The sequence below is a fragment of the Maniola hyperantus genome, chromosome 15, assembly GCF_902806685.2.
Source record: "Maniola hyperantus chromosome 15, iAphHyp1.2, whole genome shotgun sequence".
NCBI lineage: Eukaryota > Metazoa > Arthropoda > Insecta > Lepidoptera > Nymphalidae > Maniola > Maniola hyperantus.
The window spans coordinates 3,740,420-3,765,800 of NC_048550.1; the positions used below are offsets into that span (position 1 = coordinate 3,740,420).

General features: G+C 39.6%; 1 protein-coding gene across 5 annotated transcripts in view; it reads left to right on the forward strand.

The window, feature by feature from the left end:
- LOC117989006 (uncharacterized) overlaps positions 1 to 25,381 on the forward strand; it is a 313,773-nt gene that overhangs the window by 217,254 nt on the left and 71,138 nt on the right. For all 5 annotated transcript variants that reach the window (XM_069503573.1, XM_069503572.1, XM_069503574.1 and 2 more), the window contains 4 exons: positions 12,100 to 12,244; positions 12,952 to 13,107; positions 17,495 to 17,666; positions 25,007 to 25,193. In XM_069503573.1, coding sequence (XP_069359674.1) covers positions 12,100 to 12,244; positions 12,952 to 13,107; positions 17,495 to 17,666; positions 25,007 to 25,193 — 660 coding nt within the window. The remainder of the gene's footprint in view (positions 1 to 12,099; positions 12,245 to 12,951; positions 13,108 to 17,494; positions 17,667 to 25,006; positions 25,194 to 25,381) is intronic.

Here is a 25,381-nt window from a genome sequence, read left to right on the forward strand (position 1 = left end):
CCCATCCAATGTCACTTGAGGTTTAATAGAAAAATCAACACAATATTATTGATGTTTGCGCAGTGCCACGCGACACGTGGGTCGTGTAACCTCCCGCGCAATCAAACACTGTCAAAAATCCATATCCATACTAATCACTATAAGACCCGCAAATTGCTATTGCGCTGGAACCATGTCTCATCAACATCAAAATGACGTAATTTTGACGTATATTTAAGTAAAAATATACTATCAGCTCGAAACTTCAGTCAAGTGCTGATGTCGCTGAAATGGCGGCCACGCGCATTAGCAATTTGCGGGACTTATACCAATGTTACAAATGCGCAAGTGTGATTGTATGTTGGTTTATTGGTTTGTCCTTCAATCACGTCGCAACAGAGCAACGGATCGACGTGATTTTTTGCACCGGTAAAGTAAACGAGCTGGAGAGTGACATAGGCAACTTTTTATCTCGGAAAATCAAAGAGTTCCCAAGGGATTTTTAAAAACCCAATTCCACGAGTACGAAGTCGCGGGCATTAGCTAGTACTATAAATGCGAAAAGGTGTCTGTCTGTCAAAGGCCACAGCTTTATTTAAATTATATTATGAAAACACCCCTATGTAGCTGATGCCCAAGAATTTATTCGGGATGTAGAATTCATAAAAATCTTTCAAGGTCCTTTCTTATTATGCACTAAGCCTAAAGCATGGTCCATTTAATAGATTACATTTGACATCTGTCAGGTACATAATACGAATTACGATACATAATAAATGCACACGTAAATGCATAATACGCACACAGTATTATTTATATTTAACTGACAAATGTCTATTAAATTGGCTTGAGATTTTGCACCTAAAGCGATGCAAAATGTGAAGTTTCAAGACTCAGCACTTTGAGCTGTGCTTTGCCAGTTAGACAGTTTTTCCTTGTTTACATATAAACAAAAAGAAATAAGCTTTGTACGTATTGTATGTTTTGTGTTAAAATTTATGATCAAACTTAACATAAATAAATCTTATCTAGATTATTTAACAGAAAATATTAAATTTCACCGGCTCTATTTCTATAACAGCAGTTGACAGCAAAAATTTACTAAATAACACAATTCACAAAGTTGTATCGGATTTATAACCTGATACATTTCAGTCGTTGAATAGCCTAAGTTACATAATTTAGTAGCAATTTAAGTACATTAATAAATAACACTGACTTAAACATGATCACCAGCAATTTCAAACATGTCTAAATTGTACCTATACCACAGAATTCAAAATATTTATAGAAGTTATAAAGGAACGTGAGCTTGTCGCTGTGCAAATGAATAGTGAAGCATTGGTACGCGCTGTTGTATTTGAGAACAGTAGACAACAGAGTGTGCCAAAAATGGCTGGTTAAAAAAGGCCGAGGAATGGGTGTGGTGGCACTCATTGGAAAATCTCTATACAGGGTGTAACCAGAACGCTAGCAAAAACGAAGACTGATGATACTACTGATGATTACTGATACGAAAACACCAAAAAAAAACGCGAAAAAATCCAAAAAAATGTCCTATATTTAGTAAAAGTTCACGATAATATTATATTACAAATAAAACATATCAGTGACGCCAGAGGTCAACGAACGTTGCGTAAGTAGGCCATTCGGAGTCAATGCCACTTAAGCGGTGCATTGACCAGAGTTTTGCACGCTATACATTGCGGGGTTGAAAAATACTAAATTACTAAAATTACAGAATAGGGCAAATGATTATTGGTATTGGATTGTTTTTAGGTAAGTAGTATAACAATAACGCTAAGTTTTTGCTGGCGTTCTAGTTGCACCCTGTATGTATTGAGCTATAAACGTCCACAGGATGATATGATGATAGCAACGTAGAAATTTCTATTACCTTTTTTATAATTCTGTGATCAAAACTAAGCGAGTAATTTATATTTCTGTGGGCGCCTAATACTTGGCATTCAAAATATCAACACGCACGTTAACCACTTGGATCGTGTTGGTTTAAAATTGATGTGAGATTTGGAATATTTGGCGTGACTACAACATTAATACCTACTTCAAATAAGTACTTAATAATAAATTTAATATGAACAGGTAATTTGGGTTTAATTACTACAAGTTTCAACGGCTGTGATTTCACCGTTTTAAACGTACCTACCTACCTAATAAAAATCCTGATTCTTGCAGAAAGCGTGGAGTTGTCGGTCTTGGGCCTGATCTCTCTCCGGTAATGTCGGATTGCCGCTCCACAGAACTATGAGAGTTAGTTCAAATAGTACTTCTTCGATCCGCACTTACCGCACGATTGCTGTATCTAGACGTGTTCGTCGAACCTCGGTAATACAGACCTAGTCCTAGTCCTAGACCTAGGTCTACTTAATTGGTATTATTTGTTCTTTATCTGTATTATTAGTATTTTTCTGTGTTCCTTATATAATTTATGTCAGCACTCAGCAACTTAAAGGCAATAAAATTTATGATTTGATTTGATTTGAATATCAGTAATAGTATCCTTACTCTGTGATAGAGGCAGAGTGAACTAGAGTGAGAGAACTCTCGGTTTGATCCTGATAGAATGAGGGGACTGTATGTCGGTTTGATTCTAAATCGACGATGTGTAAATATTAGGCAATAGTGACGTCAAATCATAGAAAATAGGGCTACCTGCGTTGAATTGTAGCTGAAGGGTTGGTGCAATGAAGAACCAGCTACATATAATGATGTTTATTTTACACTTTACAATTGATATGTTATGTACAATACAGACGGGCTCGCGAGCTATAATACAATGCTAGAAGATGTTGACGTGACGAGCGGATGATAGGGAATGTGGAATCTTGTAACGTGCATGACCAGGAGGATTCTCCGCTGCGTTCCAAAATTGAATATTGTTGTGTGGCAGCTGCGAAGTTTTCCTAATAGCTGCCAGCCAAGTAACGGTAGAGGTTCACCTCTACAGAATGTACTAACATTTAACGTCTGCTAGTGACGTCTAAACCTAGACGTTTTGTTAGAAGTTCCCTTAATGGGCGTGAACTGTGATAGAGGTCAGTGGTTTCCTCACATTATTTTATTATAGCTGTCAATCATTTAATGACAAAGAGACATGGGTGCTCGGACGGACAGATGACGGGTTTTAGCCGCTGCCCGCTGACCTCAGTGCCAGCTAAAGAGTTTCGCGCCTTGCAGGAACTCAATTAACCTGTGGTTCAGCAAACACCATTGCGTGTAGGTACATTGTTTAGCTGCTAGTACCTTACTTGACACCGATGGACCTTACGCTTTGGCACAACTAAGTTTTTCCCGCGACTTCGTTTAATTTGTTCAAATATTCCGGTGAAAACTCAATTTTTTTATAGTGGGGCTTACGTTTTAGAGAGAACTTAATTGCAAAATCAGAAATTGCAGGAGCAGAGTTTGTTGCGGACTCTTCTCAGACCTGGGCGCGTTTGGAACCCTCGTAGCTTTAGTTTTAAGTACGTATTAATTATCGCCACTATATCATATCATCTTACAAATAAAAATTTATGACAATCAGGAAGCGTAAAATTTTACCAATTCTGAATAAATGATTTGAGTTTGAGTTTGAGTTTGAATCTCAAGTTTCTATAGTCGACGCATTTTAAACCGAGTCATCGAGTTATCTGTCTGTTTCGCTCGCACTTACCTACGACCTATAAGTGCGAGCGAAACAGACAGATAACTCGACGACTCAGTTTAAAATACGTCGACTATAGTTCCAGCGACAAACGGTTAGCTGTACGTTGGTAATAATATGCTAAGCCGATTCCTAGTTATATGTTGATAGGTAGATATAATATTATATCACTCTTTTGGGTTTTCCTTTTAAAATAATCCTACAGTTCTGTTTGTATTCATGACACTGCAGCAGGGCCGATTTAGGAAGCGATTGCCACAATCTAGGAGAATTGAATGCATATTTGCTCCTGCTGGCCGATCTAGAATCCGACCTAGAATGACGTCGACGTGTTTAGGAGGCAATCCAGGAGCCTCCCCACTTTTTCAGCCTGAATCGGCCCAGCCCATCGTGAGCACTATGTTTTGGCAGTTCGAACTCCAAACTGTGGCCGGTAAAGTACAATGGACATTGCCCATGGCGACTTTTTGTAGCAATGCCGCGTACCTTGAGCGAGTGCAGAATCGTGAAAAATCGCAGCGAGCGATCTCTATATTATAATATACACATGCCACATAATATACATATACCTACTTATATCGTCATCCTAAAACATCTTCTAAATATATAAAAATAAAACGAAAAGGAATGACTGACTGAATGATCTATCAACGCACAGCTCAAACTTCTGGACGGTTCGAGCTGAAATTTAGCATGCAGATAGCTAATATGACGTAGACCTCCGCTAAGAAAGGATTTTTGAAAATTCAACCCTTAAGTGGGTAAAATAGGGGTTCGAAATTTGTGTAGTCTATGCGGAAGGCGTGGGCATAAGCTAGTATGATATAAACCAAATTAGTTACGTTTTTGTCCTTATTTACAAAAATAATACTTGTAAATTCGAGGTTTATTTAGCGTAAGTAGGTAACTTAACCTCTACAAGCTCTAAGAACAACAAAAGGCTATTTGATTAACTCTTCCACAGGCACTAGAGGATTCCATTTTGCGTGTAACGTTGACATTGACCGCACGTGGTAGGGTCAGCAGCGTCGTCAAACAAGGTACCGTTGGCAACACCTGACCCCAATGGCGGCGCACGCCAAACAGACTGCCTAAGTGATTGGTACCGTTTACAAACAACGTACGAGAGATGTTACGTGACTGTTGTAAGCAAGCGATAATGGATATGGTAAAGCTTAGCATTATAATTTTTTAAGGGTTCCGTAAGTCTGAAAACCGAACCCTTATATAGTTCTTGCATTTCACGAAGGCCACTAACTCATGCTTGTGTTTAAGTCGTATCGGTATTACGTAAGGTACACTAAATGTGTGCGTTTGAAAGCGCTTGCTCGCGACTGATTGGTCCGACATGCACGCACACTTACGCAATGACCATGTAAACGAACGTTACCACAAGTAAAGTTCACTAGCCTTTGTGAATTGCAAGGACTGTAGGATCACTCGTGTGTCTGTTTATCTGACCCTCTATCACAGCCAATTTGCTCTGAATCTTAAAACTATTAAAATAAACATATTATGTTTATCTATTGGTGATCTTGCAATATGAACCCATTTATAAAATCTAGTTTCACAATTTGACCTAGCCGGAAATCGAACAGACGACCTTCTTGCATGACATTCGAACCCATTCCGAACGCTGCACCGGAGATGTGAAATGCCTTGATCTGATCAACATACGCTTATAATCAACTTGTAATATCTAACAAGAGTGCAATAGTACAACAGTCGGTGGACATTTTATTTAAAGTTTTTTATACAGGCTGTGGTTATCTACTTCCTAAATTTAAATATATAAAACGAAAAGGTGACTGACTGACTGACTGATTGACTGATCTATCAACGCACAGCTCAAACTACTGGACGGATCGGGTTGAAATTTAGCATACAGATAGCTATTATGACGTAGGCATCCGCTAAGAAAGGACTTTGGAAAATTTAACCCCTAAGGGGGTGAAATAGGGGTTTGAAATTTGTATAGTCCACGCGGACGAAGTCGCGAGCAGAAGCTAGTTATTATTATTTTAAAAGTTTGGAAGCTTAGATAAATAACATAGCTTAGACAAAGGCAACAAGTGACCGAGCGCAATCATTATTTGATATCGAACTTGACTAATGTTTTTTCATTCCACGAAATTAGCGCCAGGCTTATATCTGCCTTCTGAACTTGAAAACTTCAAGCTGCCCCCAGTTGTGAGATTATTTTATCATTATGTACATAGCTAAACCTATACTATCTAGAATTAGGCTGCGAACTGGCAAAGCAAAACGATTTTACGATTGCCGATATTTTTTTTTATTTTTTTGTTAATTGTATGTTTCGCTGGCAATCCTCCAACATGGTTATCGGAGACTTTGTATAGCTTAACACGGCATTTTTTTAACTTTCTTTTAGATTGTCATGAAATAGGTTCTTTTTTTGTACTGTGATCATGATTTCTAAGCTAAAGCATTTTTGCCGTCGATAATATTATAGTGCAGTTGGCACGCCGCTGTCATCGCCACATCCTCTGTATTACACCGTCTTAAAATGTGGAAGAAACCAAGTATAGAGAGATCTGTTTGCGCTGTATCTACATCTTCGTCACTTTAATAAAAAAATTAACCTTAGTACAAATACTTTGAACATATCGTGCTCTAGCTCTAAGACTACTGTCATTGCAACATAACGGTGACCGCTTCCGTCATTACAATGCGAGTTGACAGGTGACGGGTGACCCGGCAAGTTTGGCGGCGGAAAGCATCGCTCATCGAACGCCATGACACTTTTCGATCACTTCCCGTCGATAGATATTTCTCACAAACTCTCAGAGGAAACTGCAGATTAGAATCACCTTAGGAAACCGACATAATATAAACTTTTATTAGTAACCAAATTCATTCATAATTTTTAAATACTTTTTCCGCTGTGGCCATGGCTCAATCATTTATTACTCAAAAAATACGGTCTGACTTTTCGATAACTGTTGAGTCTACATCTTCTGAGTAGGCTAAGGATGCTCCGGACGGCGGCGTAGGAGTGAAACGTCCAGAGTACGTTGAATGCGTTGTAAAAGGTTTTGTGTGGTGGTGTGTATTTCTTGCTTTTCCTGCATGTTAAGCAGTGGGAGGAAGGTTGGGTGGTGACCGCATGCTGCGTTGTACAAGTACTAAGTATAAAATATATCTATTTTGGCAGATTATATCGAACTAGCTTATGCTCGCGACTTCGTCCGCGTGGACTACACAAAATTTCGAACCCCTGTTTCACCCCCTCAAGAGCTGTTGAATTTTCAAAAATCTTTTCTTAGCGAATGCCTACGTCATAATAGCTATCTGCATGCCAAATTTCAGCACAATCCGTCCAGTAGTTTGAGTTGTGCGTTAATAGATCAGTCAGTCAGTCAGTCAGTCAGTCAGTCAGTCAGTCAATCACCTTTTCCTTTTTGGATATTTAAAACTTATCTTGTGGTTCCTTGTGTAATTGTGTATGCATAGACTACCGCAAAGTAACGCCTGCTTCTGTTCAAAATACTTTTATGTAAATCATTCATAAGGGTTGTGCAAGAGCACAAAACTTGGGCACCTAAAGAAACTATTCCTAACTTTCAGTCTATTGTAAACGATTTTTTCACCATCCCTGGCAAAATACTCGAATCAACTTAGAAAATATTATTTCTATCTAACCCAAATAATGGGACCGATTCTCTTGTACACAATCTTTAAACTAAACTAAACACATCTAAATCTATTGCTATCCCTGTCATAATGTTGCTTGTGGAAAAGGATAGCACCAGATTTAGACCTGTTAATTTAGGTTAGTTTAGAGATTGTGTACAAGAATCATCCCCATTGTAACCCTAATGAAAAATAAAAATACATCTATAAAATGAGTAATAAAATGTTAAGAACAGTTTTAAAGTTTTTATAAGAAGTAGGTAAGTAAATAATTTCGTTCTTTTTTTTTCAGTAGCATATATTATGTCTTGGTATAGATACGTTTTACTTATCATCTATCTAGATATATAGACTAAAGTTAGGTGGCTAGGAGAGGCTACTATATTTACGAAAACTGTCCATACGGTGCGGGGGAGTCATTCAATGATTTAAATGTGGAGCAACTCTACATCTGTGGTCTATATTTTTACATCTACGCAACGCATTATTACAATTACATACCTAATATAGACGTTATTATACTTTTATAAGAACAGATAAAAATAGATAAAATCGTTCTAACGCCAACACGAAATATGGGTACAATATACGCACGAGATATTCTCCATTGTAATAAGATATGTAATGTCTCCACAATGCGCGTCAATTTGAAATAATTTTCCCATAACATGGAGTAGATTATGGTATTGGCTTCTCGGATCCCATTGTGGGCCATATCGGTCGATATGAATAGAAATTATTAATAGATGGAGTCGTCCGAAGAATAAATGATACCGACTGTTATTTCTACTTTGTGTAGTCTCTTGGTCTCTCTGTGCCACTGTTTGTTTCTGTTTTAAGTCTAGTTTTACCCCTGTTTTACTCCCTCTAGAGATTGAATTTTCAAAAATCCTTTCTTAGCGGAGTCTACGTCATAATAGCTATCTGCATGCCAAATTTCAGCCCGATCCATCCAGTAGTTTGAGCTGAGCGTTGATAGATCCATACCTCTATCCTCTTTCACGGACGCCGTAGGAATGTCATTCTTTTCCATTTCGTTCTAGTTTCCTAATTAAGTTTTAAGTAGCTATTCGTCGCTAATGTTCCCACTATAACGATTTAATCGTACAGATAAATCACCCGATTTAGGCTTGACGAGTGCCAGTAATGTTTCGCACTGTATATCACATATGATTTATATGAGAACAAGCTTGTATGGTGACAGGCGACAGTTGCGTAAGATGACGCGCGTTTTGTACGAAAAAAACTTGAAAAGTAGGCCTCGTGAAGAAATTTCGGGCGATTTTAAAACATTTTGTTTTAGCGGTCAGTTCAAATTCCAACTTTGTATAGAAGTTAGCTGAAATCTAAAATCACGTGGACAAAAAATAGCTAGAATTGAATAGCTACAACTCAAAATTACTTTTAGTAATGTATATCTAATACTGAACTATGAGAGGTGTGAATTCCAACTTTGTATAGAAGTTAGCTGACACTTAAAATCACGTGGACGAATTTGTAGGCATCAGCTAGTAAATATCTATAATTGAATAGCTACAACTCAAAATAACTTTTAGTAATGTATAATACCTACTGAACAATGAGAGGTGTGTGGTTCCAACTTTGTAAAGAAGTTAGCTGACACTTAAAAATCACGTGGAATTGTGATAAGTCCCCTAGTGTTGGTGTTCCCAACATTCAAACCAATTTTTAGCTCTATGCGAATTATTGTAACCTTGAATGTCTGTTTTGACCGGACTATAATATAATTTATATCCCGTAGTGTGAAATGAGCTTAGACCATCACTCATACCAGTTTCATGTTACAGTGCGGCAACATCATCACTTGCGATGCAACATGACATCGATATATTTATTAAAAAAATAAACCAGTCAAGTGCGTGTCGTGCTGTGTAGGGTTCTGTAGTTGCTCGTTACTTGTAGAATAGCTGTTTTACACAACTAACAACATCATCTAAGTAATTTATAATGAAATGTGGGCGTCACTTTTACTATAACAAAAATTAGCACTTAAGTTTAATATTTCGAAAATGGATCCAACGACATCCCACACCATGAGACAGACGAGAAAAAAGATATTTTAAGGGTTCCTAGTTTACTATGGGACCCTAATAAAAGAAAAAGAAAACATGAACACACCTAATCATAGCTTACGAGGCATTCTGCTCAATCATGTCACCATCATTCCACCTGACATTGGTACTTGTACGCTCATTAATTTCCCGAGATCGCACGCACAGATACGTAGAAAGTGTATCGCGTCCACTCGACCCGAGATGCGACTTCAAACGCGCCGAGATGTGTATCAGAGGCTGCCAAGATGCCGCGGAGGTCACCAGAGTCTGCTGCGGTTTTTTTTTACTTTATCCCGTTTGCGTAACGCGGCGACCCGTTTGTGATACAGTCTTTTGGGTTTTAGCCTGCCAAGATTCCGCGGAGGTCACCAGAGTTTGCTGCGGTTTTTTTTTACTTTTACTTTACCCCCTTTGCATAACGCGGCGACCCGTTTGTGGAAACCTACTTTTTGGTATTAAAATATTTGTGAGCTTATTCAAGACAAGACTGGATTATTCTCATCGATGTAAATGACAAAGTATAATATTTTTATAATTTTTTTGTGTTTACCTACACTTCAAGGAAATTACTACTTAAATAATTTTAAATACATATCAAAAGTTTTTCACGGTTTAGAAACCAAATAAATCAGCACCACTTCTTAGATACTAATCAACGACCCGTTTGAAATCCAGATTTCACTGAGGTTGTATTGGTGCATAAGCACCACTGAGTCGGTGCCATTTTGTTTGTTCAATAGCCCTGTCCATCCGAAGTAATATATAAGTCAATGATTGTTCTGGACCATACATATATTAGCCTGCCATGATGTGGTGACGATCTCCATAATATGTACGAAAACACCAAATTAGTATAGTATTCTAGCATTTTTTTTACTTAATTCCTTCTTGCGTAACATGGCAACCGGTGGGATATACCTACCTACCTACCTATTTTTAGGGTTCCGTACCTCAAAAGGAAAAAGGAACCCTTATAGAATCACTTTGTTGTCTGTCTGTCTGTCCATTTGCCCGTCTATCCGCCTGTCTGTCGTGTCTGTCAAGAAAACCTATAGGGTACTTCCCGTTGACCTAGAATTATGAAATTTGGCAGGTAGGTATGTATTATACCACAAATAAATGAAAAATCCTAAAAACCGCGAATTTGTGGTTAGACCACAAAAAAATTAAAATGTGTTCTCAAAAAAATTAATTTACCAAATCACATTCCTACTTATAAATGGTTCAGTCCTGAGTCCGTCATTAACTTGCAGTTCTCTACATAAAAGTGTTAGGTATACCTTGTACGATGGTACGGAACCATTCGTGTGCGACTCCGACTCGCACTTGACCGCCTTTTTGGATATAATCACATTTCGTTATGGGTTATAAGCCCAGTCAAACTTGGATAAACTTGGATTGGCAAAATATATAAATAATAGAATGACCGACCATTACCGTAACTTATGCAAATATGTAGACCCTGTTTTGGCAATTTTCGTTTCAATTTTCATGCGTTACGAATTCGACACATAAATAAAAAAATTACAGTAACTCTCTAATTTTAAAAAGAACGTTTCGAATAAAGCAGGTAGGAAATATATATAGTCTAAGTGTAATAAAAATATAAGTGTAATAAAAATCCGAGAAGCTTTGAGAAATTTGTAATCCGTAACTAGATACGGTAGGATTGTGATGATTTAAAAAAACCGGCCAAGTGCGAATCAGACTCGCGCACTGAGAGTTCCGTACCTACTGCAATCGTATTTTATCGACATTTTGCACGATAAATCAAAAACTACTTACTAGATCTCGTCCAAAACAATTTTCGGTGGAAGTTTGCATGGTAATTAATGTACATCATATATTTTTATTAGTTTTATCATTCCCTTACTTTAGAAGTTACAGGGGGGGGGGGGGGACACACACACATTTTACCACTTTGGAAGTGTCTCTCGCGCAAACTATTCAGTTTAGAAAAAAATTATATTAGAAACCTCAATATCATTTTTGAAGACCTATCCATAGATACCCCACGTTTGATGAAAAAAAAATATTTTGAGTTTCAGTTCTAACTATGGGAAACCCCAAAATAATTGATTGTTTTTTTTCTATTTTTGTGTAAAAATCTTAATGCGGTTAACAGAATACATCTATACTTACCAAGTTTCAATACTATAGCTCTTATAATTTCGGAAAAAAGTGGCTGTAACATACGGACGGACAGACAGACATGACGAATCTATAAGGGTTCCGTTTTTTGCCATTCGGCTACGGAACCCTAAAAAAATCAAATTAGTTTCGCTTTGATAAAGTTGTGGGCTACGCTATAATAACTATAAGAATTGTTCATGAAATAAGTAGGCTGGACAATAGAAAAGTTAACGCCCGCTAAACATTCGGTCGAAAACTTTTTGTTTTACATTAGGTACACATCAGTTACCTACACAGAAATATTTTTGAATGCGTGAAAGAAAAATTAAAATACAAAACTGTTATTTTAGGGCGCGTTTGTTTTTAATGTGTAAGTATGTAGTATGCAAACTTTAAATTAAAACAGTTACTCGAATTTTAATTTTTTTTTATTTTACTTTACTTAGCTCTCTCCATCGCTTCCTGAGTAAGTCTGAGCTTTCTTATGAGGCCCATAATTAGCGACTATGTCTCGGATCCATATAGAATCACTTATCTTGCTAAGATATCAAGTGACATAATAATAATGACGTTGTTCTGTGCTTGTTTCAGGTGAAGGCGGTGGGGGTGGAGCGCGACGGTGCGCGCGCGATGCGGCGTCGCCCGCGCAAGCGCACGCGCCGGCGTCCGCGCCGCCCGCCGTCCACGCGGGCGTCAAGAGCGAGCGCCTCAGCCCGCACGACTCCACTGCTTCCAGGTAAACCTGTTATGTATTCGCTCAAATTATGAGGCTACTGAAGGTTTATAAAAAAAAATTTAAGGACGAACAAAATAAAAATCTCCTTATTAATAATTCTATACTTATATTATAAATGCGAAAGTGTGTCTGTCTGTATGTCTGTCTGTCTGTCTGTCGGCTAGCTTTTCACAGCTCAACCGTTCAACCGATTTTGACGAAATTTGGTACAGAGATAGCTTGCATCCCGGGGAAGGACATAGGCTTTACCCACTTTTTACCCCGGAAAATTAAAGAGTTCCCACAGGATTTTTAACAACCTAAATCCACGCGAACAAAGTCGCGGGCATCATCTAGTAAAATAATAAAATTTATTAATTTAAAATCCAAAATTTTACAATATATGCCTTTTACAATGTTACATAGTCATTTAGTTACTAAGCCTAAGGACGCATGAATGGGCGGCCGCGTGACAACCCCTGTACCAGTGAATACTGTATTACAGTGGGTTGAATTCAGAGATTTTATTGCATTCAGAGATCTCCTAAGCATTCATGAAAGAAACTTGCGCGACTCCCGTTGGGCTCTGTAAGACAGCTTGTACTACCAGCAGAATGCCATGTTCGTTATAAGAAATGCAACATGAACAGCAAAATATGTCCTCACTCTCTCCGCTTGTTGAAAATCGTCTCACTGAAGAGTTAAGCGTGTATTTGTCTTCTGTTTAGATCTCGCAGCGTGACGCCGTCCACTTCGTCGTACCCGGGCACGCCGCCGGAGCGCGGCAGCCCGCACGCTCCCCCCGCGCCGGTGCACCCGCCCCGCAACTACTCGGACATCATGCGCTCGCTCGCCGCGCGCTACAACACGCACCCCACTAACGAGTAAGTAACTAATGCTAATTTTGAAAATCCTTTCTGAAGGTCTATGTTACAAAGAAAACCCTGCATGCAAAATCTAAGTGTCTGACCCAGAAACTTCAAAACATTCAACTAAGTTAAACTTTCAATCAAAAAGTGGTGCTTATCGTAGTCCTGTTACCCCAGTTTAACGATCACTTTCAGTAGATGAAGTTGTAAATTCTAATTACTAAAACCAATAAAAAGGCTATGAAATTGTCGAAACATGGCTCTCAATCGTAACTCGTTAATATGTGCTTGTGCCTGGCAATCATTAACCCAATGATTTGCAACAGCATTAACGTAATGTTACCGCTAAACTGCGTAAAACAACGTTCAAGAATATAGACCAGTCTATATTCTTGAACGTAAATAAATAATAAATCATCATCAGAGTTCATAAATAATGCATTCGATTCTAAGTCAAATGTAGTCCAGAAGGTAATTTGATCAACCCGCCTCCACGCAGCCTCATCTATTCCACCCCTAGCTATACCTTGTTTATCGAAACGAGCTAACAGGGAAGTACAGTACGCGGCAGAAAGTAATGTACATCGGTCTTTAGAATTCTGCTGTCTGAATTCTAAATTAGCATTCAGCAGACATTTCGGCTTTGTAGAGCGTTGCCTCTGTCACTCATATACCTATATGACGTTTTGTCGATCTCAACGACAGAGATCGGAGATTTTAGAGCACAAATCTGCTATCTCAAGGCTATGATGTACTTGTAGATGACTTTCTGCCGCGTACCGTAAGAAACCGCACGTCATTGGTCGCAGCAAACGCACATATTAAGGCACATTCATGTTGCAACCGAAACTTAACTGTCTCTTGTTGATAACTAGACGTCGTTTCTTTGTTCTAGTTTTTGATTTTACTTTGACTTGGCTTCTTCATTGGACCGTACTCTGTTTACTTCGTAACTTTGCGTGTTTCCCAGACGGACTATTACCCAAGACAAGCCGTTAAAAGTTAAATATAACAGCTCCAGTAAACTTACTAAGGTCCAAAAGAATAACTAATTAAGAAAATCTGCTACAGCTGCGGCTTAAATTACGCACCTGGTGATCATCAGATTATTTATTTAGGTACTGAGGCCGATTCTCTAGTACACAATCTCTAAACTAAACTAAATTAACAGGTCTTAATCTAGTGCTTTCCTTTTCCGCAAGCAACATTATGAAAGGGATAGCAATAGATTTACACGTGATATTTTAGTTTAGTTTAGAGATTGTGTACAAAGGAATTAGCCACAATGTTGACATTAACGTATTCCATATTCTAGCAGTAACATCGATCGAGTTGTTCGCAATACGACAACGACCGTCCTTGCACAACTTGATATAATTACAGCACGGATAATGGGTTTGATTAGTGCTCTGGGCTATGTAATTTTTATTTTTTCAAATGTCAATAGGTTAGATATCAATTTGCCAACGAAACTACTGCAAACTGTGCCATGCACGTTTTTCTACTTGCTGGATTGTAATTGATGAGCGATTTCTGCTTGCTTGGATTGTAATTTGATGAGTGATTTCTGTTTAATCATTTTTCTTCTGATACCAAAAAATGATGCAGTCTATCGCCTTCAAATTTCGCCACCAGAGGAACCGCCGATGCGTTGCCGGCCTTTTAGGAATTTGTTGGTCCGCTCCTTGAATAACCCCATGGTGTAATCTAGTGGGAACACAGCCGATGAGAGTTGGTTCCACAGTTTGCATGTGCGTGGAAAGAAGGATCTGGCACAGAGGACGGTCGAAGTGCACCAGACACCCAGGTGGTGAGGGTGAAATTCCTAACGGTGGCGCGCGGTGCGGTTGTAGAAAAAGGAGGGTGGAATGAGGTCAAAAAGCTCTTCATAGACAAAAAGTTTCTTTCATATAGACCATGAACTGTTGTCAGAGTGACAGAGTGGGCGTGGGCATCATTAATGCGATGCTTCCTGTGTAATAATACGGTCACTTTCGTAGGATTTAGCTTTTAACCTTACTCTAACTTTTCGGAGTTAGAAGCACTTCGTAAAAAATGGTAAAAAAATATCGTAATTCACCTGCAGGCCTGGGAATTCTCCATAGTGTTCTCAAAGTTGTGTGAAGTCTGCCGATCTGCACTTAGTTAGCATGGTGGACTATGGTCTAACCGCTTCTCATTTTAAGGCCCAGTGCCCGTGCCTAGTTAATTAATAGTTGACCAGCGGCGATGGATTGAGTTGATAATGATATTCAGGCCAAACGCTTAAATGCAAATTATAAAGTATAAAAACGCTTGTTTTTAACGCTCGATAGCACCAACGAGTCTAGCAAGACAGCAATTGGAGAATCGATAATTATTGACAGAGGTCGCCGACCGATCTCCGTGAGATGAGCAATTCATTAATATAACATAAGTTCACGCGGACAGCCACGGTTCTCACGAATCATGTAAATTCGTCGACTTAACGTAAGTTATCGAATCGATTAATATGCAAATCGATTTGGGCATCACTAGGCGGTCGGTGAACTCCGACTCGCATGATATTGTGAACGCTGTGACACCGGCCGTGTGAGAAATGCTTGTTGTGATTCGATATTTGAATATCGATTATAATTAATTAACCTCTAATGGAATGGGGAGATCCATAGGCGGGCCAGATTAACCGACATAGCTAAACGGACACACCTTTTGAGAACATTATGGAGAACTCTCAGACATGCTGGTTCCCTCACGATGTTTTGCTTTACCGTTAAAGCTATTAGTGTTATATTTTAATCCATACTAATATTATAAATGCGTAAGTGTCTCTGTCTGTCTGCTAGCTTTTCGCGGCCCAACAGTTTAACCGAATTTCATGAAATTTGGTACAGAGCTAGCTTACATCCCGGGGAAGGAAACTACTTTTTACCCCGGAAAATTAAATAGTTAGTTTCTTATAAAACGTACATAGGTAACACCGAAAAGTTAGAGGTGCGTGCCTGGGATCGAACCCCCGAAGCCCCGATTAGAACGGCTATCGAGAAAGGCTATCACTGGATACATAACTAGTCTATGTAAGGCATCGACATCTAGTTTAAATAAATAAAAGTGTACTTACTTACCCAAATCACATTACGGCTTCTAAAAGTAATTTTAAACGACTACATTATTAAATAACTGCAATCGCTACTGAATGGGGTTATATATCAATGGTGAAAACGTTTGAAATACAAGGGAAAAGGCGCACGGAAATGAATCTAGGTCCATTTAAACTCGTTGTCAGCTGTTAAAGTGCTAATGGCAAGGTGCATAATGCTCGCCCGCTGAGCAGATGCAGATTTAAATGCGAATCTTTAAGGAAATGTCCCGTATATATTATACCTACCGTTTATGTCCCTTAAGCACATAGCTTGCTATTTGATATCCTGTAACATACGTAGATACAGACGTTGAATGCGTACTAATTATTTATCGACTTGTCTGAGTTGTCAGAGTTATTTTTGTCATAATTTTATTTGTATAATAGCTGTAATTGTATCTAGCTGCCCTGGCGAACTTCGTTCCGCCCAACAGTCGAATCAAATTTTTTAAATTTTTCCCCGTACTTCAAGGAATATTATAAAAAAAGAACTAGCGAAATCGGTTCAGCTGTTCTCAAGATTTGCGATCAGCAACACATTCAGCAATTCATTTTTATATATAGAAAGATTATATAACGGTAAGGCCCCAAATGCGCGTGGCCGCCATTTTAGTGCCGTCACCACTAGACTCATGTTTCGAGGTGATGGTATATTTTATTTCGGCTGACGTCAAAATGACGTCATTTCGATGTTAATGAGACATGGTTCCAGCGCAATAGCAATTTGCGGGACTTATGTCACGTACATTTTCCATCGTCGATTGCTTGAAAAGTTACAAAAGATGCAATCATAGTTCGTATTAAAAAATCAATTAAATAAATTCCGCTAAAAACGTATCGTAAAGATGGAGCATTTGTTTCTCATTCAGCTTCCATTTGTGGGTTTTTCACTTCTACAACTAGCATTACGTCTTGCTTGATTCAACTATAAATACTAGTAATTTACTATGTACATAGTTCCAATTCCATAATTACCCTTAGGTTATGTTATTTTTTTAGGTTACAGAAAAAAGGAACCCCTATAGGATCGCTTTGTTGTCTGTCTGTCTGTCTGCCGTATCTGTCAATAGCACCAAGAGAACCAAAACCTATATGGTACTTCTAAGATCATGAAATTTGGCGGGTATCAAAAGTCCGAAACCGTGAATTTGTGGTTACATCACAAAAACAAATTAAAAAGTTTTATTTCTTATACGAATGGTACGGAACCCATCGCGTGCGAGTCCGACTGGCACTTGACCGGTTTTTGTGATTTGTTTCCAACATGTTCGTTTGTTTCAGCTATTTCCACCGAGTCAACGGGTTCGCGGTAGAACAGCGGCCGCCAACGCAAACACAAGTGGATGCCAACGACGTGCCCGTCGGTGGACTGTTCGCGAAGCTGGCCAAGCAGCAAGGCGGCCCGCCGCGGCTGCCAGCCTTCCCTGTCATGCTTGACATGAGCTCAACTAAGGTAAGACACCTTTATCTTCATGCTAGAATAGAAAATTATTGAGGAATCATCATTTTAGCGTTTAAACTATCGTGAGTGATTTCCATTATAGGTACGTATAGATTGTTATGGCTTTCCTCACGTATTTAGTCGACGTAAGCTCGACTTATTTCAAACCCATCCGGGGTCCTTTTTTTTTTTTTGTTTTAAAAAAGAATATTAGCCATATTAAATTACTAATATTTCCCTTTCCTCTCCAATTAAGCGTCAGGCTTGTGCTAGGAGTAGGTACGACAATAGTGCAACGGGCGGGGTTTGAACCGTCGACCTTTCGGTTTTCAGTCCACTCCTATACCGGTTGAGCTATTGAGGCTCAGCCTTTTTCACAGGGACGAGCGGTAACAATCTATACTTATAAAGCAATCATTATCATCGTCAGCCTGTGAGTGTGGACGGGCACTGGTGGACATTGACCTAGCGCTACGATACCTGGTCCTCAGCCTTCCTTATCCGCCCATTCTCGAAGGTGTTGCGCGTCGGTCCATCGCATCATGCTGGAGGGTGGGCACTGCGCTTACGTTTGTACGAAGTCTCCACTCCAGTATCCAAATAACACAGCATGTTATAAGTAACAGATGAAATCTTATTATGCTGAGCCTCTTAACGAATTAAGATTTCAAACTTTGTTTTACAATATCCGTTCATTTCACGTAATGAACATTACTTACTTAAAACAGGTGTTCTCAACATTTGGAGCCATTCAACAACAAAATTTCAAATTGTTCTTTATCTGTTTTATCAATATTTTTCTGTGTTCCTTATACAATTTATGCCAGCAATCAGCAACTTAAAGGCAATAAAATTTATGATTTGATTTGAAAATAGGAGAACTTTTTAAAGACACACTGAAATTAATAATTAGGAAATTAACAATAGTTACTCGGGAGGTAATTTCGAAATAACTTTAAATACATCCATACTAATATTATAAATGCGAAAGTGTGTCTGTCTGCCTGTCTGTTTGTCTGTCTGCTAGCTTTTCGCGGCCCAACCATTCAACCGATTTTGATGAAATTTGGTACAGAGTTAGCTTATATCCCAGGGAAGGACATAGGCTACTTTTTATCCCGGGAAATCAAAGAGTTCCCATGGGATTTTTGAAACCTAATTCCATGCGGACGAAGTCGCGGGCATCAGCTAGTATCAAATATTGCGGACCGGCAGGATTCGAACCCGCGTCTCCTAGAATCGCGCCCGAGCGACGCGCTGACGTAAAATTTTACTGCACTTATCAATAATTATTAACAAGCTGAACTGGCAATGGGCTGGCCATATCTGTCGCAGAACCAATAGCCGCTGGGGCAGACGTGTTCTAGAGTAGAGACTGCGTTCCAGCAAGCGCAGTGTGGGACGACCTCCAACCCGCTGGACTGACGACCACACACGCACAATGATTTAATCATTGTGCGTGTGTGGTCATCGAAAGGAGCAATTTCATTAATAAAGGCACGCAAAGGCGGTCCAGTATTGCTACCAGTCAGAAAAAAAGAGAACTAGAGGATCAGTGCGAAATAGTGCTATGGAGTTTCGTGCTGACGCCTGGCAGATACGCGGAGGTTATTTCAGTCTGTTTTTACAACTCCCAAGAGCTATATAAGGCACGTGCCACGTTTTTATCTGTCCAAGTCAAAACATACGCACGTATAAAAAACAATGTTTCGTACGACTGACTCCAAGCAATGCCACTGCCCCTATGAAATAATTCACGCTTAGCTGCCTCCTTATTTCATAAGCTCGCCTTTTAAAATTCATTAATATGATTTTTAAATGCATTATTTATTCAGTGCTCACTGACCTTCCCGCTTTAATTACCCACCGGTGGCCCGTTTCATAGTTCACGGCTGTGATTAAAATGTCTCGGGCATCGTAAAAATCTAGCGCGCTATCGCGGTTGGGGATCTTCAAGCTGAGCGTTTGTTAGGGTACCGCGTGAAAAATTGTATGGTTGAACTTTTTATGAGGCAACTAGCTGATGCCCGCGACTTCGTATGCGTGGATTTAGATTTTTTAAAATCCCAGGGAAACTCTGATTTTCCGGGACGAATAGTAGCCTATGTCACTTTCCAGGTCTTTGACTATACTCATGCAAAAAATCCGTTGTGACGTGATTGAAGGACAAACCAACGAACCAATAAACCAACAAACAACAACACACTTTCGCATTTATAATAACTAATAAGGGTACTTACTGATTTAAATTGAGGTGTCAGAAGTGGGTCTATATTATATCCACATCATGAAAATGGCTGTTCTCGAGTAAGGTTCGTTTATTGCTGACTTTACATCTCTTTTTTTGCTGTGGAAAATGCACTTACGCATTCCGCATTAAGCGTGTATGTGGGCCTCACCGGCACTGCCAATGGATACCCACTAAAAAACCCAGCGGCACAGTCCGCGTCATGAATGAAGCGTCTCAGGATCCCGAGTATCGGAGACGTCCCGAAGTTGAACCAGCACAAGTTTCCTAAGGCGGGAGAAGGTGTGCATAATGTCTCCTTCTTCTCCCCTGTCTTTCTTCTGTTGTTTCCGCTCTGCGGATTCCTTTAGTGTCATGACAGTTAACACAACTTAGCCTGCAACGAAACCCAAATCAAATTACTTATTTGTTTCATGAGTTGGATTAATAATGTTCTGGCATTAAAGTTCCCCCTCGCTCTTGACCAGTTTCGAAACATTTATTGCCCCCTTAAAATCATAACGCGCGATGAGCACGCTTCCTCCACAATATATAATTGCCACAATTAAATCTGATAACCGCACGCGACCTTTACACTTCCTTCACTATAACACAGATAAGACGGAGAGAGTGTTAATTGGTGTGCGGTCGTTACCGTCGGCGCGCGCGCACAATCGGCAGGGTAATAGTGGTGTCCGCCCCCGCCAGCGAACCGTCGCACTAGTGTGACCAGGCCTAACGCTTTTCTTCGAGAATTCCCGAACTCATGTCAAAAAAAAAAGATGTTTCTCCGCTTTAGCACACAGAACCAAAGAGAGTGTGCGATATTTACCCTTGGCGCCGCGCACCATCAGCAAGGTAATAGTAGTGTACGCCCTCACCCGCCGCGCGGACTAGCGAATCGTCTCACTAGTGTGACCAGGGCTAACGCTTCTCGTAGAGACTTCAAACGTCCATAGAACACGATGACAACACTAGTCCGGATTCTCTACTAAACGAACTGAGGAACTACACTAATTGACGCAGGTACCCGCCGCTCTTGCGCACTCAGCTCGAGACAACAGCAATGACATGTGAAATAGAGCCCGAAGAATAATTTATAATCTATGCGATCTATCTAAACAGCTGTCAAAACTTATGTTCGAAATTCAAATATTTCATAGAACACGATGAAGTTGGCAACACTAGTCCGGATTCTCCGCTAAACGAACGGGACCTGCACTAACTGACGCAGGCACGCGACGCGCGTGCGCCCACAAGAACAACGAAGGCATGTAAAATCGAACCGATAGAGTTTATAATCTGTGCTGTTTTTATTCTATGCAGCTGTCAGAGCTTAAGTTCGAAATTCAAACGTCCTATTGCATACGACGAGCCTGGCAACACTAGTCCGGATTCTCCGCTAAACGAACTGGAGCTGCACTAATTGGCTGCGGCACGCGCCGCGCGTGCGCCCGCGACACGCCACTCCGCAGCGATGGCATGTGAAATCGAACCGCACTTTTTAATCCGTACGATTTTGAATTAAATTGGAGTACATTCACGTAAATTTCGCAGAGGTATAAACTTTTACCTTGATTGAAAAAAACTTTCTAAGTAAACTCTTTTTAAATTTCTTTTTGATAAAAGGCAATGGGATTATTTAAGAATTAAGACATCTCAACCAAATCCAAGCTGAGGGATTACTATTCTTTATCCATATTATAGTCGTTTATGAGCATACGTTTTAGTTTTACTAAGGACCTATCCTCCTATTTTTTATCTCAAAACTGCATAAAGCTACTTTAATCTTACTTTTCATCTGTGCACTTCCTTAGCGATAGCTCATAGAACTATTGTTGCCTTTAAACACATGGGGTTATTCAAGGGGCGGACCAACAAATTCCTGAAAGGTCGGCAACGCATTGGTGGTTCCTCTGGTACTGCAAATGTTCATGGGCGGCGGTAATCACTTAACTGCTCGTTTGCTCGCCATTTTTTATTAAAAAAAAACTATGAACATAATGTGCTTTTATTTATGAGTTTAACACAAAACAAATCATTTGCTACAAATGAAATAATATTTTGTTTTACTTGTACCTAAGCCAGCTAGCATTGCAGTTCGATAAGCATTGAGCTGATTCGATACAGAAGAGCAGGCAAATACTTACATCTTTGCATTAAAAAAACGTAGCGCTCTTTGTAGAACTGTACATGTCTACTTTATCTTTGAACTTTATTTCCTTAGCTACTAACACTTTTATGCTTTTATGCTTTTATCTGTAGTGGTAGAACACTGTTAAACTCTTGCCGACTAACTTGTTTCGTGATTAACTCTATTAAACACCAATCACAATATAAAGATCTTCCATAACAAAATCTGAATCACTCTTATCTCTAACCTCAAAGCGGGTGGATGTCTAAACACCTACCTACCATCAGTTTAATTTAGAGCGTGATCTATCAGTAGTACAATGGTGTTTACTTTCTAAAGTCCCTATCGGAGCTACATCTTGACACTTGCTCGCGATATTAACATGATTTGTTACATTTCTCTTTGTGCCTTTAGACTATAAATAGTCGCTTTAAATTTATTTTCACCTGTTCGAGTTGAACGGGAGCACGCCGACCGGCACGGAACTATGGAGCTTAAGATTAATAGATGTTGCAAGCTCGCATGAAAGGTACCTAGTGGTACCTATCTAGTCTCGGGTCTCTACAGAAAATCTGAGTAGTTTTGGCAGAGATTCCCTTAATCTTTAGCTAAATCTAAATATTATGTAAAAGGAAAAGCTGACTGACTGATTGATCTATCAACACACAGCTCAAACTACTGAACGGATCGGGCTGAAATTTGGCATGCTGATAGCTATTATGACGTAGACATCCGCTAAGAAAGAACTTTTGAAGATTCATCCTCTGAGGTGGCAAAATAAAGAAGAAGTCGCGAGCATAAGCTAATCCATACTAATATTATAAATGCGAAAATGTGTCTGTCTGTCTGTCTGTTTGCTAGTTTTGCACGGCGCGAAACAATTTAACCGATTTTGATGAACTTTGGTAAAGAGTTAATTTAAATCCCGGGGAAGGACATAGGCTAATTTTTATCCCGGAAAATTAAAGAGTTCCTATGGGATTTTAATAAACCTAATTCCCCGTGGATGAAGTCGCGTGCATCATCTACTTACCATTATAACCAACTAGCTGATGCCCGCGACTTCGTACGCGTGGATTTAGGTTTTTAAGGATCCCGTGGGAACTCTTTGATTTTCCGAGATAAAAAGTATCCTGGAATATATAACTTCCCTGGAATGCAAGCTATCTCTGTACCAAATTTCGTCAAAATCGGTTGAACGGATGGGCCGTGAAAGGCTAGCAGACAGACAGACAGACGGACAGACAGACACACTTTCGCATTTATAATATTAGTATGGATAATGTTGAATAAAGAATAGCAAAAATATCGATATGAATCCTGTTAAAATTTACACGTATAGCAATTAATAGCATAGTAAGTTAACCAACGTGCCTTCACCGCCTATTCAAAAGTTGCAATTGCGAATATTAGTTCAACATTGTAAGTTAGCGCACGCCTCACGTACAGAATCCGAATAAATTGCTCGGCTTACTTTATTGCGAGCAATTAAAAAGATAGATTGCAATTTGACCCGTGCGCAACCGTGTCGGCTTGAAACGTTGTTATGATGAACTTCAAGCAACACGCCTAAAAGATGACAGTTAACGTTATAAATATAGATACTCCCGGCTGTACTCACGTGGTTAGTCGACGTAAGCCATAGTTTCGAACCCATCGGTCGACTAACGACGTGTGTTCATCCGAGAGCATCTATATTTATAATGAAAATCACTTCAGTAAACGCTAAAATGACATTTACCTCTCGTTAGATAAACAATAATAAAAATAAAAAGGAAGACAGCATTTCGTTCCATAACAAGTACTCAGCATGGAGCGTAAAGTTTTCAAGTAATTGTTACCGGAGCTGGAGTAAAACGGTATATGATTTTGTCAAACCATAGCATTCGGTTATTAAGTAACTAATAGATACATGCATCTAGTAATACATACAAACAGATATATTTAGTGTAATTATACTGATCTCTTTCGTTGTTAATTCTCCAGACCATGAAAATTAATACGGAGTAATATTACAACACACACTGACAAAATATCCGTCACTAAACGCAAGGTCCTTCCTTTAATGTGTATTTGAAATAGGGACACCAGTCAGTAGCTCTTAAAGAGCACTGGACACACGCAGTGCATACGTTCATCAAGTGCCCAAATGACAAACGTATACAAGAAGCTTTTTAGACCCGTTGGTCTTTTATTTTAACAGAGGAAAACGATGCATATATCTTCTCTCATCGTGAGCAGCATTACATTTAGCCTCGGAACGTTATTATGATGAATGTCCGCCACTAGCGAGCGCTCTCGATCAGATAATAAGCTCTGTTTGCTCAACGTTGCCGCTTTTTGATGGCACAAGAAGCAATAGGCTTCAATCAGTAGGTAGTTACGATGCACTGTTCCGTAGGCCTATTGAGAACGCTTCATAATATTATCCCATGGGCTTCATAATATTACCCCAATTGTTTCCAAATCGAATGCCTCATCCATAAATTACCTACTTCATTAGATTGTTTATTTTTATAGTGCACCTTTTGATGTGTCAAAGTCAGCCTGAATAGTTATAAGGGCTGGCTGACGTCTATACTGTTGATATTTTGAGACTGAAGACTAACAGCCGCACTCAGAGTCGCTAATCGTTACTTAAGATTGAGTTAAAACGAGACAGATTTATGTGAGACATATAGCTCTGTCTCGTATAACTCAATCTTAAGTAACGATTAAGCGACTCTGAGTATGGCTGAAATCCACTGAACGTGACCCAAAACTGAATAAGTTTGATTCACCTCGTCGAACTTTTGCCGACCGACATTCGACTCATTCGGGCTACATATGAGAGTGAGGGAATAGAAAGTGCACCTATGTTTGCATACACACTTGTGCATTATAATATCTTCCGCGCAGTTGACTAATCTCTATCTCTGGCCGAAATTCGCTCGGGAGGACATTAGGTAGGATAGTATAATTTGCTAATAACTTCAATTATTTTGTCCACAGACACTGCTAGCGATATCAAGAGTCGGCCGCGGAGGTCGATCGCGACGTAAACGCGTCGGCACGGGAGCGGCTACAGAACATTCTCCGTTAGATCTCTCCGCGGCGGGAGAGAGTGCGGCTAAACGCGCAAGACTCTCCGCTAGTCCAAGCACGAGGAGTGATGGCGACGAGAGAGTTTCGAATGAAGGTAAGGCGTGTTTGCTATAACTTTCTATTGTTCATGATCAAGAATCGTAAAGCGTTGACACGGGAAAAGCCACAGACCATTCTCCATTAGATCAATCCACGGCGAAAGAGAGCACTGCGAAACGCACAAGACTCTCCGCTAGTTGAAGCACAAGGATTGACGGGCACGAGAGGGTGTCGAATGACGGT